This window comes from Orbicella franksi, chromosome 9 (assembly GCF_964199315.1).
Source record: "Orbicella franksi chromosome 9, jaOrbFran1.1, whole genome shotgun sequence".
Classification (NCBI taxonomy): Eukaryota; Metazoa; Cnidaria; class Anthozoa; order Scleractinia; family Merulinidae; genus Orbicella; species Orbicella franksi.
In genome coordinates, this window is record NC_138153.1 from 5,353,368 (window position 1) to 5,367,114 (window position 13,747).

At 34.1% G+C, this 13,747-nt stretch overlaps 1 protein-coding gene across 6 annotated transcripts in view; it reads left to right on the forward strand.

Moving 5' to 3' along the window:
• The window catches only part of LOC145497656 (serine/threonine-protein kinase DCLK1-like), a 36,296-nt gene that overhangs the window by 19,628 nt on the left and 2,921 nt on the right, over positions 1–13,747 (forward strand). For 4 of the 6 annotated variants that reach the window (XM_081477477.1, XM_081477478.1, XM_081477479.1 and 1 more), the window contains 9 exons: positions 1,792–1,903; positions 2,197–2,254; positions 3,250–3,369; positions 3,882–4,028; positions 4,555–4,688; positions 4,969–5,046; positions 5,772–5,862; positions 6,492–6,572; positions 7,059–9,974. In XM_081477477.1, coding sequence (XP_081333603.1) covers positions 1,792–1,903; positions 2,197–2,254; positions 3,250–3,369; positions 3,882–4,028; positions 4,555–4,688; positions 4,969–5,046; positions 5,772–5,862; positions 6,492–6,572; positions 7,059–7,943 — 1,706 coding nt within the window. In that variant the 3' untranslated portion in view covers positions 7,944–9,974. Of the gene's footprint in view, positions 1–1,791; positions 1,904–2,196; positions 2,255–3,249; positions 3,370–3,881; positions 4,029–4,554; positions 4,689–4,968; positions 5,047–5,771; positions 5,863–6,491; positions 6,573–7,058; positions 9,975–10,428; positions 13,746–13,747 lie in introns of those variants that run through there. The other 2 variants (XM_081477481.1, XM_081477482.1) reach the window with 2 other exon arrangements.

The window sequence follows — 13,747 nt, forward strand, 5'->3', positions numbered from 1 at the left end:
AAGAAAATCTAGGGTGATTTAAACATGCTACAAGCCAAAAATAAAACAATAGTAATAGCAAAAAATTCTGTCTTTCACAGTCATTTCCCCTCATTAAGTTTCACCGAGACTATTTCATTTGGAATTTTTCTTGAAAAATAAATACAAAACTTGAAGGGTTAGATATGTTATTTGATTTTACTCCTGTTTTATAAATATGTTATTTCATAGTAGCTCAAGACAAATGCAAGAAGTGACCTGTAGATGTTTGGGTGGAATAGAAACAAAACACCTCCTCACACAAAAAAAGTAGTTGGTTACCAGTCTTTTCTGTTGCTTGTTTTTTACTGATATGAGTTCATGAATTATTTATCTTTTTGTTCTTTCTTCCCTGTTGCTGTAACTCATTTAACACATCTGCTATTATTGTTTCTCTCCAAGAACTTTTAACTTAATCGTCGAATTTATGCATCTGTTAAAAGAACTTAAATTATGAAACTAAACTCTTATTGGATGAGTTATATCTGACACGACAGTATATCAACTGCTGAAATCAAATATTTAATTGAAGTAAAGTAAGACAGATGGCTTTTGTGTGCTTAAATTGAAATTCAAATAAAAAATTTAAATGCATCATAAGGAGGCTAACCCTATCGCATGTAACATGATGTTGCTAAATGTCATCTTCCAAATGGCTTTCATTTAATTAAGGTTAGGAAATGAATATAGGCTTCACCAACACTTTACATTTTTGACAGGTTTCCTGACAATGTAAAATCATTTAGTAAGTGTTAAGAGCATAGATGTGTGAATGGAAGTGTATATGTTAATGTGAAGAAGCTTTGCCAGCTTCCTCTGTCAGCAGGTGTTTTCAAAACCACCTCCCTCCTTGCCTTCTCATTGGCTGTGGCATGCTTCCTCCTTTGATTTTTAATGGCTTCCTGTGTCTTTAACATAATTTTGTCTTTTACTTAGAGAACAAAAATAGAAACAACCGTCTTTTGCATAAAATTTGTCAAGCTTGTAAAAGTTATTGTTCTCTTGAATTTGTTCTGTCTTTTGAATTTTTTTCTCCATGTATTCCATGATATTCCAATCTGAGCTATAAAATTATCAATGATTGTTGTAAGCCAGAGATAAAGTAAAGCTAAGAAGAGAGGAGATAAATCCATTGAATTCTGTCCCAGTCAATATAAAAATGTTGATATTGTTTTATGCAGTTACAATGTAAAATGAAATAGGCTTTATATCAGATTTTGACAGTCATTTTTTTTGTAACCTCCAGTTAAATTTTTTTTCTGATTGCTTTATTCAAAAATGTAAAGCTTATCTGTTGATTTTGTAGTTAATGCAGTGTACATTTTTAAGCCTCTTATTTTTTCTGATGGTATATTTGAAGTTAATTTTCATAAGCAGTAAAACTGTTGTTTGTGATAATATTATAACTGTTTTCTACAGTTAAAAATTTTGACTTCTGCTTTGTTGATTCATAATTTAATAAGGTTTATGGCTTAAATGGCTTGTAGCTTGAAATAACATCCCTGTCGATATCCTTTTCAAAGGATGTGCAACGTTACAATAATAAAAACTCTGTGGTGCAGTTGTGTTTTGATTTTCTGTAATTACCACGTTTGTCGGAGAAATTGGCATCTTGTCTGATCATAGAGCATAAATCTAATATGCTTTCTTAAGGTATCCCTATAATCTATGCTGTGTTGCTTTGGCTTTATTTATTGTGCTATCACAAGTAAATAATTATAATTTTACACCTGCTGTATTTTGAGATGTGCATTTTTTTTTATTTATCCACAGCTAAAGATCCAAAGAAGATCAAGAGAGAAAGAATATCAGTTCATGGATTTTATAGAATAGGAAAAGTTATAGGAGATGGAAACTTTGCTGTTGTTAGGGAGTGTAAAAATAGGTATGTCTTCCTCTTCATAGAAAATGTGAATAGAGATGATTATATATGTACAGCATTATTTCAATATGCTAATGGAATAAATTTTCCCAAACATCCTGGCTTGACATTTATCTGTCTAAGCAAGTAGATTAATATGCAGTGACTTGTCAATACAATGTCTCTTGCTCTAAGTGCTAACATTGCCCCACCCCCCACCCCCCTCCACCCCCAGTTAAATTAGTTGTTTAAAAAGTAATAATATTAGTTTTAGTTTATTTACTTTGGCCTCATTTTTGCATGTTTTTTTTTTGTAGGAAAACTAATAGAGAGTATGCCCTAAAGATTATTAGCAAAGCTAAAGTGAAGGGAAAGGTGAGATCAAACGTATGTTACATAGGTAAATTCTGTATACGAGCCAAGTGGCCCATCAGGCCAGCACTTACCTCCAATTTCTGTAACATGAAGCGACTAGGACTATTTCTATTCCCCTCTGGATGGGATGCTGGTCCATTGCATGGTAACCCCCTCGGCAGTAAATTTGCCAGTACCTATTGATACACCTGGGTGGAGAGAGGCACTGTTAGAGTAAAGAGTCTTACCCAAGAACACAACGCATTGTCCCTGGCTAGGGTTTCAAAAACCCAGACTGCGTCAACTGAAGTTGAGGACACTAACCTTGAATGAATGAATGAATGAATGAATACCTTTATTTAAGTGTCAAACTAAAATAGCAGTAAATAACCACTAAATGGGGACACTATAAATAAATTAAAATTAATCAAACTATTTACAATTGATAAAACGAGTATGAAATTAATGAGATTATTTACATGTGCATGATTGTTGAGTGTGGCTTAGAACTATTTACAAATACATATAGACTTAATAAAATACTAGTGTCTATCATGTATGACATAAAATACAATCAGAACAATGAGCATCAGCCAGTAAGGAATTTAAATCAAACTTTCTAATACACTGCCTAAACACAGATAATGCAGGAAGGTCTCTTATATTTTCTACTGTGCCTCCCACGTTCCACAGGATTATACACATGTACAATGTAGAACTGATGGCTATGAACATGTTTAATTTGTCCTTTGTTCATACTTGCTTGTGATATGATGTGTGAAGACCAGATGTTAGGGCTGGCTGACTTTCTTTGGTTGTCAAATGAGTGTAAACTCTTATTGAATCTGATGAAAATCATATTCAGACTCGACAAAAAGAAATAAGAGCAAGATACTTCTGTTGTTTCATCTTCTCTTGCAATCTGATTGTTAATTTAGTTAAAGTTAGACTCATATTCTGTATACTTTTAAACATTTGTACAACATTATGAATCATGTTGTGTTATGTTTTTTCAGGAACATATGGTCGAAAATGAAATTAGTATATTAAGAAGAGTAAAACACAGAAATATTGTAGAGCTAATGGAAGAATACGAAACTCCCAAAGAAATATTCCTGGTTATGGAGTTAGTTAAGGTGAGTCCTGGACAAAATAATAAACACAGTGAAGTGTTGTAGTAATCAATAATATTTATGCTCTAACTGATCAACGCCCTGTGAAATGACAATACAGTTCTCCAGCTGACTGATTCTTGAAGGAAAAGTCTTGGAATAGCGTTATCTTTGGTGAAACTTGACTAGGGAAAGGGACCAGAAATCTTCAGTGTCCTCAATGGTCTCTGGATGTCTCTGATTGTGGTTGGGTCTTAACTTGCACTCCCAGAAAAAAATATGCCTTTAATTCAGAAAAAGTTGGCAGGTAGATATCTGCTCAAATTGCAACACCTTTTAGGAGTGCACATATTATCAACTGTAAACCACCATATTTTCAAGACTAACATTAACAGGAAGGTATGACAAAAACTGAGTGGAATATTAATTTTAGTATTCTGTGTTGTGAGCTTGAGAGACCTTAAAGGGATAAAAATATAATACACTTTGAATTGTCCATGTTCCTTTATTATCATTATTCCTATTTTGTTTTTTAGGGAGGAGATCTTTTTGAGGCCATCGTTAGAGCTACTAAATACACAGAGAAAGATGCGAGCCACATGGTCCGAGACTTGGCATCTGCACTACACTATCTACATTCTATGAATATTGTACACAGAGACATTAAGCCAGAAAATTTATTAGTAAGTAACATGCCTTCTACTTAATTGCAAATAGTCCATGAATTGGTTGCCAGGTTGATTGTGCACTTGTCAATAGACGAGGCTTTGCTTTGATGATGGTGATGATGATGATTATGATGATGAGATGATGATGATGATAAATATAATTACATGTACATTTAATTTAAATTACTGAAATGTGATGTACTTGTAATCTGGTTACCCACTAAACACCCAAGAGCTCTCCTGAGCTGGCTCTTTGTGGATTCTCCGTATATTTAATTTAGAGTGCTGGTTTTTGTGGGAGGGGTCGGGAAGGAGGAAGAACCCTGAGAAAAACCCTTGGTGCAAGGATGAGAACCAACAACAAACTCAACCCTGGGCCAGTTTGGCGGGAGGCGAGCCTTCTCACCACTGTGCTGCCCAGGAGCAAATCAAAGTACGAGTATCTGTTCAGTACCAAGCATTTTTTCTTTCTGAGACACCCTCCCTATATTGCATATGAATTGCATGTATAATAGACATTTTTTGCTTTTGACTTCTTCAGGTTGTAAATTATTCAGACAATAGAAAATCCCTCAAGTTAGCAGACTTTGGTTTAGCCACCGAGGTCAAAAGCCCAATGTTCCTTGTGTGTGGAACACCAACATACGTCGCACCAGAGATTTTGGATGAATCAGGGTATGTGCTGAATAATAATGATGAAAAAATTTATGATGATTCAGTAGTGAATCATCATTATGTGCTATTATTGCAGATTGTAATAAGTGTCTTTCCAAGTGAAAGTGCTATTTTATAGTCGCAAAGGAATCTAAATTGCAATTAATATTTTTAAGAAAACAACAGATATTCTGGAGGGTAACTGGAGGGTAACTAGTGATAGATAGTTCTACTTTTCAGCTGTTCTAACTCTCACGAAGATGATTTGATATCATTGTTTTTTTGTTGTTGTTGTTTTCAGATATGGACTGAAGGTTGACATTTGGGCAGCAGGAGTTATAACATACATTCTTCTTTGTGGATTTCCACCTTTTAGAAGGTTTGGCTGTATTACACCCTCTTTCAGTGTTACGTGCATAGGCGGCATCTTTCGACATGCTACGTAACCTGGCCCATGTCAAAATGTAAGCCAACTGACTTCTCTACAGTCGAACTCGAAATTTGGTGATGAAAGATGGATTTATTTGACATCAAACTTAGGTTAGGAGTATCAAGAAGTCATTCCTAGAGAGATGATTTGACTGTTTTCAGTGTTTACACCTTGCAAATATTAATAGTGGCAGAGGCCTAATTGTACCAGAAGTCACTATTGAGAGCCAATTGACTACACTAAAATCTCTTGAATTATCCTGTCAATTGGGAAACATGCAAAGTCCACAATCTTCTTCAGCCATTTGATGTCAGTAATTATCATTTATTTGTCATTTCTTCTGCTAATAACTGGAAAAATTGTCAGTTTGATTGTTAAACGGACTTTCAGCCGTTTACATAGCATGCTGAAAGGTGGCATGTCAAAAGATGGTCGAAAGATGTCGCCTATGCACGTAACACTGAAAGCAGGTGTAAGTGTTATAAGTATTTGTTCCTTGTTTGTTAGTGCTTTCTCAATAAAGTGCTTTGCAGATACTAAAGGTAAAATAGTTAGATGGGTCAGAAACTGATCAAACAGTAGATTCTCTCAACTAGTTCTTTGTAAAAGGAATAGACCAGTAATGAGGATTTCTATATTGGTGCGAGGAACTAAAACTGTAATTTTCATTGCAGTCCTGACCAGGATGAATTGTTTGACTTAATTCTTGCCGGAGAATTTGAATACCTGTCACCATTTTGGGATGACATCTCGGAGTCAGCCAAGGTAGGGACTACAAATAAGTGCAACACAGGAGGTGGTGAAAAGTAATTTTGAGACTTTGGGAGATGGCAAGACTAATACATGGTCTTCAAGTCTGAGACGTTCCTGGCTTTGCCATAGAAATCAAGACACTGAGAAGGTGTTGCAAAAAAATTTGAAATGGCAAGACCTATGAAATTTTGTTACATTTGTGTGCGAGTGCAACCTTGATGGCTGTGATTTTACTTAAGTGTATGGAAGAGAAGACAAACAAAGAAGGGACAATGTAATCTTGCTAGATTTCTGCCATATTTCTTTCCTTTGTTGCCATATTTTTTCATTAAATTTAACGTTGTGATTGAATGCTGATCCAAATACATCATTACAAAAGTGATAATAGGTGCAAGTTGATGAAATGTTATTTTGACTCAATTGTACTGTTAGACATAAACATGCATGAAATCTGCTACAAAACCTGGGTTTAGTTGTCCTAGCAGTTTGGTTAGGGAGGGCCACTGTTAGAGTATACAATGTACTGTATATGATAAGGGTGTTGAAGGTTAAGTTGGTTCACTTATTGATTTAGTAATGATGACAATGAAGGTATCTGCTGTATACCCTTGTTTTCTCATGGCTCTGGTTTGTCATTTTAGGATCTTATAAATCAGATGCTCATCGTGGATGACAATAGAAGATTTTCTGCCCTTCAAGTCTTAAATCACTCATGGATAAAGGTATTTTCTTTACCTTGTCATAAAAAGGTTTTGGTGGTTCATCGTGGTGAAGAACTGTAATAATAGTTAATAATAAACTTTTTGTCTTGGAATGTGGTCACTTGTGATGTAGATTGTGACATTTCAACTGTCTAATGAAAAATATTTTATATATGTCAAATTATTATTGCATTTTGATTGGTTCTTACCTATAATCTATTGGAGGACAGATGTGTAGATGATGTCATTAACAATTTTTTTGTGTTTTTGTTATATAAAACAAGTAGATTCCATGTTGCTACATATCTGTTCAGTAACAGATCATAAATATGTCAAAATCTGGTAAAAACATCAGTGCACACTCACCCAATGTCTAGTACACCACTTCTTTGTTCTTACCACATTACTGAGCAGACGCATGGCAACATGGAATCTATTTGTTAACCACACACCATTCTCCAAGAAATAAATGTAACTAAACTGGGATTTAACTTCTTTCTTCAATAGGGTCACACAGCTGGAGACAAAGATATTCATGTTAATCTTAGAATGGAGATCACAAGAAATTTTGATCCACGGAGAAGGTTGAGAGGAGCTGCCATTGCTGTACAAACGGTAAATTATTTTTCCAAGAAACCTCACTCCAAATCAAAGAAGCAGTCATTTCAGACAGACAACCAATGGCTTATTGAGTCCAAGAAAGTTGTCTTCTCTGATGAAGTGCTCAACATGCCTTCGCAATCTAATGCTGCTCATGAGTTGCATCATGGGTCTGAGGGCAGATTGCACTTTTGTGATAACGCATGGCAAAATATAGAAAAATTGACTGGCAGTGATCTGCCATACAGACATGTAAGTAGTCCTGATATGCACACTCCCACTGAGCAAATGCAGGTTGGGATTTCTGATTTAGTGCTAAATGCTGTGAGTGAAGAGAGTGTTCTTCCACACCAAACAAAACATGGTTTCTCATGGTCTGAGAGTAACCGAAAACCTGTGTTGAGGGCAAGGCAAGATAACTTCAGTTTGCATGCGAGTCATGCAGTTCATGATCCCCACGAGGACAGCAAAGGTAGAACAAGAAAAAGATCTCATGGTGCAAGGGTGGAATCTAAAGATGGAACACCGATCGATCGGTTTCATGTTCCCCAAATTACTCAAAATGATTCCTTAAACTTAGGACAATTCACTGAAAGGGATGTAGTTCTTAAGCCAGCCTTGACAGGTGAAAGTACATCTGATGCTGGTACTGGACAAACTCTTGATTCTGCATATGAGAAAGCCTCTGATACATCTGAGGAAAAGAAAATCAGTATCACTAATTTAACTCAAGAACTTAAAAGACTGAAAATGAGTCTATCAGGTGCAGCTAATGTTGCAGTTGAAGTTTAGGATCCACTAAGCAAATTTTATCCAAACTGTTTATGAAATTGTCGCTTTGTAGATGTAAATCTTAAACTTTACTGCAAAGGAAGTTAAAAAAATATGCTGATAGTAAGATTACAGTTAACTTCTTAGAAGTGGTTTAAAACAGTCATAACAACAACCAACATTTAATTTTTTCCTGGCATAAGGTTTTCTTAAGTAGCATAGGCTTGCAATGCATGCAAAAGGCTTCACCTACTTGAGCCACGGTACATTTTGAAAGAAATAATAACAGTGATAATTATCTATTAATAGCCCATTGTTTCCCAAGAGTGATGAACTGTCTAAACTCTCCTTACAGTATCAATATCAATATATTGTCAAGACAACAGGTGATGAGGAAATAGGAAATGATCTATGAAGGATTTTTGTCCTGGTGTACCCCTAAATTTTGATTACTATTTACAAGACGTTTATGGTATTCAGTAAGGAGAATTTGATATTTTGAGCTTGGGAAAGTAAGGGCTATGTGTTAATTAAATTGTAGAGCTAACTAATTTGGTATAGACTGTAATTAGTACATTTTCAGTACCCTGAAGGTAAATAGGCAAGGCTAAAAACACTCACATGATTTGTAAGCTCCAATAATTTTTCTACCTTTGTAAAAAAAGATGCTATGCAAAGAGTATTTTTTCCATCTTCAGTTTAAAGTACAAATTTTATTTTCTTTCTTGTGGCAATCCTTTGTTTACTGTTTTACTTTCTGGTGTGTATATTTCTTTGAGGAAAGCTTCAGTCTTATTTTTTAAAACAATGTAATGCAAAGCAGGTTTGGAATTTCTTTCTTCATTTGACCAGCAGACTTAATTAAAGCATGCCATAAATAAATGTTACATACTCAACTGATGGCATAGCTTAATTAGAGCTGGCTGAACATTACTTCTGACAAAATTCCGAAGTTGGAAAACAATCAACCAGGGATACTACATGATCTCAAAAATTTGTAAGAAGCAAAAGTTCAATTGGTTTTATGAAGAGAGATGTCAATGGCATTACTAAATTAATGTCCATGACAAAATTGCCACAAAGTTTTATTTTCTAGGAAATTGGCTTTTTACAATAGTAGAGTGGTGATTGAAGTCCATTATTTAAACCAAGAGTTCAGAATGACTTTTGACCTGTTTTCATACATTAGTAGTAATGAAAGACTTCCATTGAATGATCTTTTTGAGTAGTTGTGCATGCCATTTCAATTAAATGTTTTGTTTAAAAAGAGTAAAAGAGTAGAATAGTTAGTATTTTAATTATATTAGTGTTTGATTGATTTGAGTGTAAATGTAATTACTTTTGATAGGGAAATTTAGAAATTAATAGTTGGCAAATATTTTCTAGAGAAAGTTTGTACAAAGATGTAAGTTTATTGATAAGTAAATTCATAATACTATTTATTTTATTCATAGCCTTAAATGGTAAGATACTAAAAAGCAGATTTTAAGACTAAATACTATAAACTAATAATTTATAACTTAAAATAGATTCTATAAACTGCATTTATGCTGCATGCTGCTGTAGTCTAATGGAACAAAATTATTGTGTAGCTGATCATTTCATAAAGGGGACATTTTTTGTGATCATATGTTTTCTTTTATCACCATTAGAAGTGAGTGCTGCATTTGGGTGTTATTTCATGATTTTTAGCTGTATGGTCATTAGCTGGTGGAATGTAAGGTTTACGTTAAGTTTATTTTATCTGTGTCCAGAATGTAAATTTTGAGCTCATGCTTATTGAAATATTGATCATTCCGTATGTATAAAGGTTAGCCTAAAAGGTGGGATAGGGAAGCTTCTTAGATGCCAATTAGAACCAGATTGCTTATGTAGGATTTAAAAGTGTCAATGATCCAATATGTTAATGATCCAAGAGTAAAATTATTACTATTTTAGCAGTTGGAAATGGATTAATAAATGATTTTTTTAAAATGCATGTTAGTTGTAAATATGTTTTGTTCAGTTGCATTACTGAGAAATAAAAAAAATCAATTATTTCTTTCAGCTGCATTTTGGAGTTTGAGTTTGATGGCGATTTTATGTTTGTTACCTTAAACAAAGTTTATTGAAAATACTTCTATTATGTCCATAAATACTGAAGACATTTAAAAAACTACTAACAATGACATTTGTCCAGTGGTAAAACAAAATAATTTTTGATATCAAATTGCTGTGTTTTGTTAACTTAATGACTGTGTTGCTTTGAAGAGTCTCAACTTTGCACTTGTTTCCTTTGTGATTATCTAAGATTTTCACATTTCAACTATACTTGAAAAAGCAGCAACTATACACTTTTTGGATAAGCATTTTAGAGAGATATTGAGAGATATTGTAGACTGCAGATTACAGTTGCATATAAATTGTGAAGGAGAGGCAAGAATTTAAGGTCTTAGAAGAAATTCAATGGCTTTCCTTTTGAGTAGTTTGCTCTGGTAACTGATCTCTCGCTTGTTTTGTTGCACAGAAAGGCAGGGAGAATCCCAGGACAAAAGGCCCCCAAAAAGACCGTGAAGGAAGGAAAGCCCTTACACCTCTGTCAAGGAACACATTATATAAAAAGGATTTTCATAATGCCAGGGACTCTCTCAACAAGCTTATGGACACACCAGAACAAAATAGGAGTGTGAAAATTAACACCACAATAAAGAGCCCCCCTGTCAAAACCCCTACTAATTATGTTCCTGTTTGGAAGAGGCCCTTAGGCAATGCAAAGACCCCTGGTGGGTCCCCAAATCAGAGCCCACAGAGAAAAGCAGTTACCAACTCACAACGGAATGCACCTGGTAGACAAGGAAAATGTAAAGTTCTTAGACAGCCACCAATGAAGTTTAGGTTGTAATCTTCGGTAGAATTAGTTGTGTTGTGTTTGCTGGTCTTCACAGACCTGTCTAGGGAGATCACGTCCATTAGAAGATATGAAGTTATGTTGGTAGTGAACAGTGTGATAGATATGTCGCGCAAAGTATGATGGCCTGTGTTGATTTGCTCTTCCTTTGACTATGTTTTTTTTTTGAAATTTTAAATTACAATGGATTAATATTAAATTTTAGTAAACTGTTAAAATAACAATTAAAAGGAGAATAAACTACTTTGGATAAAAGTGAGCTAAACCAAAGCAGTGAATAATAGGTTTACTAAAAACCGAGCTTAAATTGCTGTGTTTCATCAGGCAAACAATACAATATAAATATTTTACTAAAATATAAATAATATAACGTGTATTATATATTTTACATAATGCTGTGACATTTTCATTTCTATTTTTGTAATAAAAGGTAACAGTATTTTGCAATAAGAAGATAAAAGCCAATAAACATGAACGATTTAAAGTTAGGAGTGGCCTTCAATTGAATATAAAATGCATTAACTACCATTTTTTTTTCTACTATAATACATATTTTCACTGTGAAAGAGTAACAACAGCAAAGTTTATGGAGTTATGTAACATTTAGTAAAGTGTCTGGAGAAAAAACTTGTCTTAAAGTTTTGCTCCAGTGATTTGGTTAAACGTCGGTTCACAAACTGCTGTTTAGTAAAATTCTTTAAAAACTCTATAAACACCCTGAGAACTAAAATAAAAGATACAAATAAATTACAAATTAGCTTGCAAAAATAACAGGATATAAATACATTTCACATGCTTCAAAAGTTACAAAAGTGAAAGGAGAAAACTTAAGATCGATTTACAATAATGGTAAAACAATGTCGTATGCAACTTGACTTTATCTAAAACCTTAAGACCTAAATTTGCAATTCACAAGCAATGAAACTGAACTTAAACAACTAAAGATGCAAACCGCTTACATAAACAAACTAAAATAGTGTAGAAAATAATGACCTTGGTGCTGCCTTGATCACCAGAACAATGATAAACTTGGAGAAACTTGTTAACCGGCAATGAATTAACAGATCTTGTGTCAATTGAATTGCTAACGAAAAAACTAATCTTTTATAATGCTAGTTGGGTGTCGGGCGTTACATGTGTGCTTTCACGACACCACAGAACTTACCAGAAAGACCTAGAAACAAGGGTAGCATACACGTGAAGCAAATGCACATGAAAAAGCCTTAAATAGCTGAATACACGTTCAAATAAACTTCTAATGACTAAAAAATAGTACTCTTAAGGCTACAAAGCATAGCAATTGAGCGTAAAACAGCTTAAATAAGAAACCTGTTGAAAACTTGCGCAGTGTTGCACATGCAAGTTTGTTGCAGAAGTGTGTGCCACTTCAAGTGTCGTACCACATGCGCGTACAACTTAACTGCTGTAGCTACAGTTACCTAGGTGATGGTGACTTACTGAAGAAAGTTAAATTAGTGAAGATGAATTTTATGTTTTCGTTCTCAATAAGATCAACATTCCCCTCACATGGTCCCATTAGAGTTACATCCCTCTGCAGTTATGAATGTGTGTTGTTTCTTTCTTTGGTTTGCCCAGCGGCACGACAAGTTATTTTTTTATCCACTGAGGCTCAGAATTTTTTTTTAAAAATAATTGGATGAAAATTCTGCAACAATATTTAAGTACTCTTAATGGTGTTATCTGTAACGAAGTTAAATAAGTTTTGCTCTTATTTTTATTGTTAAATTACTTGTGACTAAAAAAAATAAGTCTTATTCCCACTGACAATTACTTAAAGGAACCCTTTCAGGTTTACACTTAAGTTACTGAGTCCAGATAACCACTCCATGGCTTTGAGATATTAATTCCGGAAGGTAAGTTTTTGTTATTATACCTAACAAGTTAATAACTGATGCAATAATATCATTGAATAAATTATTGTGAATAGTCTAAATGTTAAAAGCCATTCACATGCCATTTTCCTTAATTCTGACAGAAATGTATGCAGTTTGCTAGGTTTTTAAAAGATGAAAGTTTTTCAAATCTTAAATCTAAGAAATTAACTCATAATGGCATTTTTTGACTGAAGGATTAAGATTGCAGATATTAATTTAACACAAGTCTTAAACATTAAATACCATGTACTTTAAAATGTTTAATTATTTAGGAAACAATGAATTTACAAAGAGTCCATGGTAAATTATGGTACTGAGCCAGGTGTCAATGAGATTTAAACTGATAACCAACACACTACTGGTGCTGTTTGCCTGAAAGGTAGTTAATTATGTGCAGCTTTCAGTGGCAGAGATGCCAACCTAAAAAAAATCAAAATTGGGAAGATTGCAATTTTACCTTTTCTGACCCTAAATAAAAGTTGTTCAAAGTAGAGGTCTGCCAGTTCAACCACAAAAAAGCATAAAGAAATCAAAAATCAAAAATATGTCTGAAAAATGTATTTTATGCACTTTCACTTGTGTTGTCTGGGACATTTGGTGACCTACACTGGGGACCAGGAGATTTGGTCTGTATCTGTGAGACTTTCTGATAATCTGGGAGAGTTGGCATAGATAATATGCTAGCTACTGGATTGTCGTATCAGCCCTCTTTTGAATAAGTCAACCCTGATATTGTGCTTTAATTATGCCAACTGAGCTGTGATGACACTGGGAATGATGTATAAGAAACATACATCACACTGCTGTGACATGACATAAACTTAAGACCCTTGGTATCATTGCTTAGTATAACATTATGATTTACTATGATCTACTATTATGAAGGTTGTTTGAAATCCCATTAAGCTACATCATCTTTTTTGTCTCATGCACCTAATTCCTACTTTTGCCTGCATTCAGTGTCCTTCACATGGTACATGCAGTACAAGTATTCTATCTAACACTGGATTGAAGGATGTCGTTTCGCTTTAATACTGTTTTGT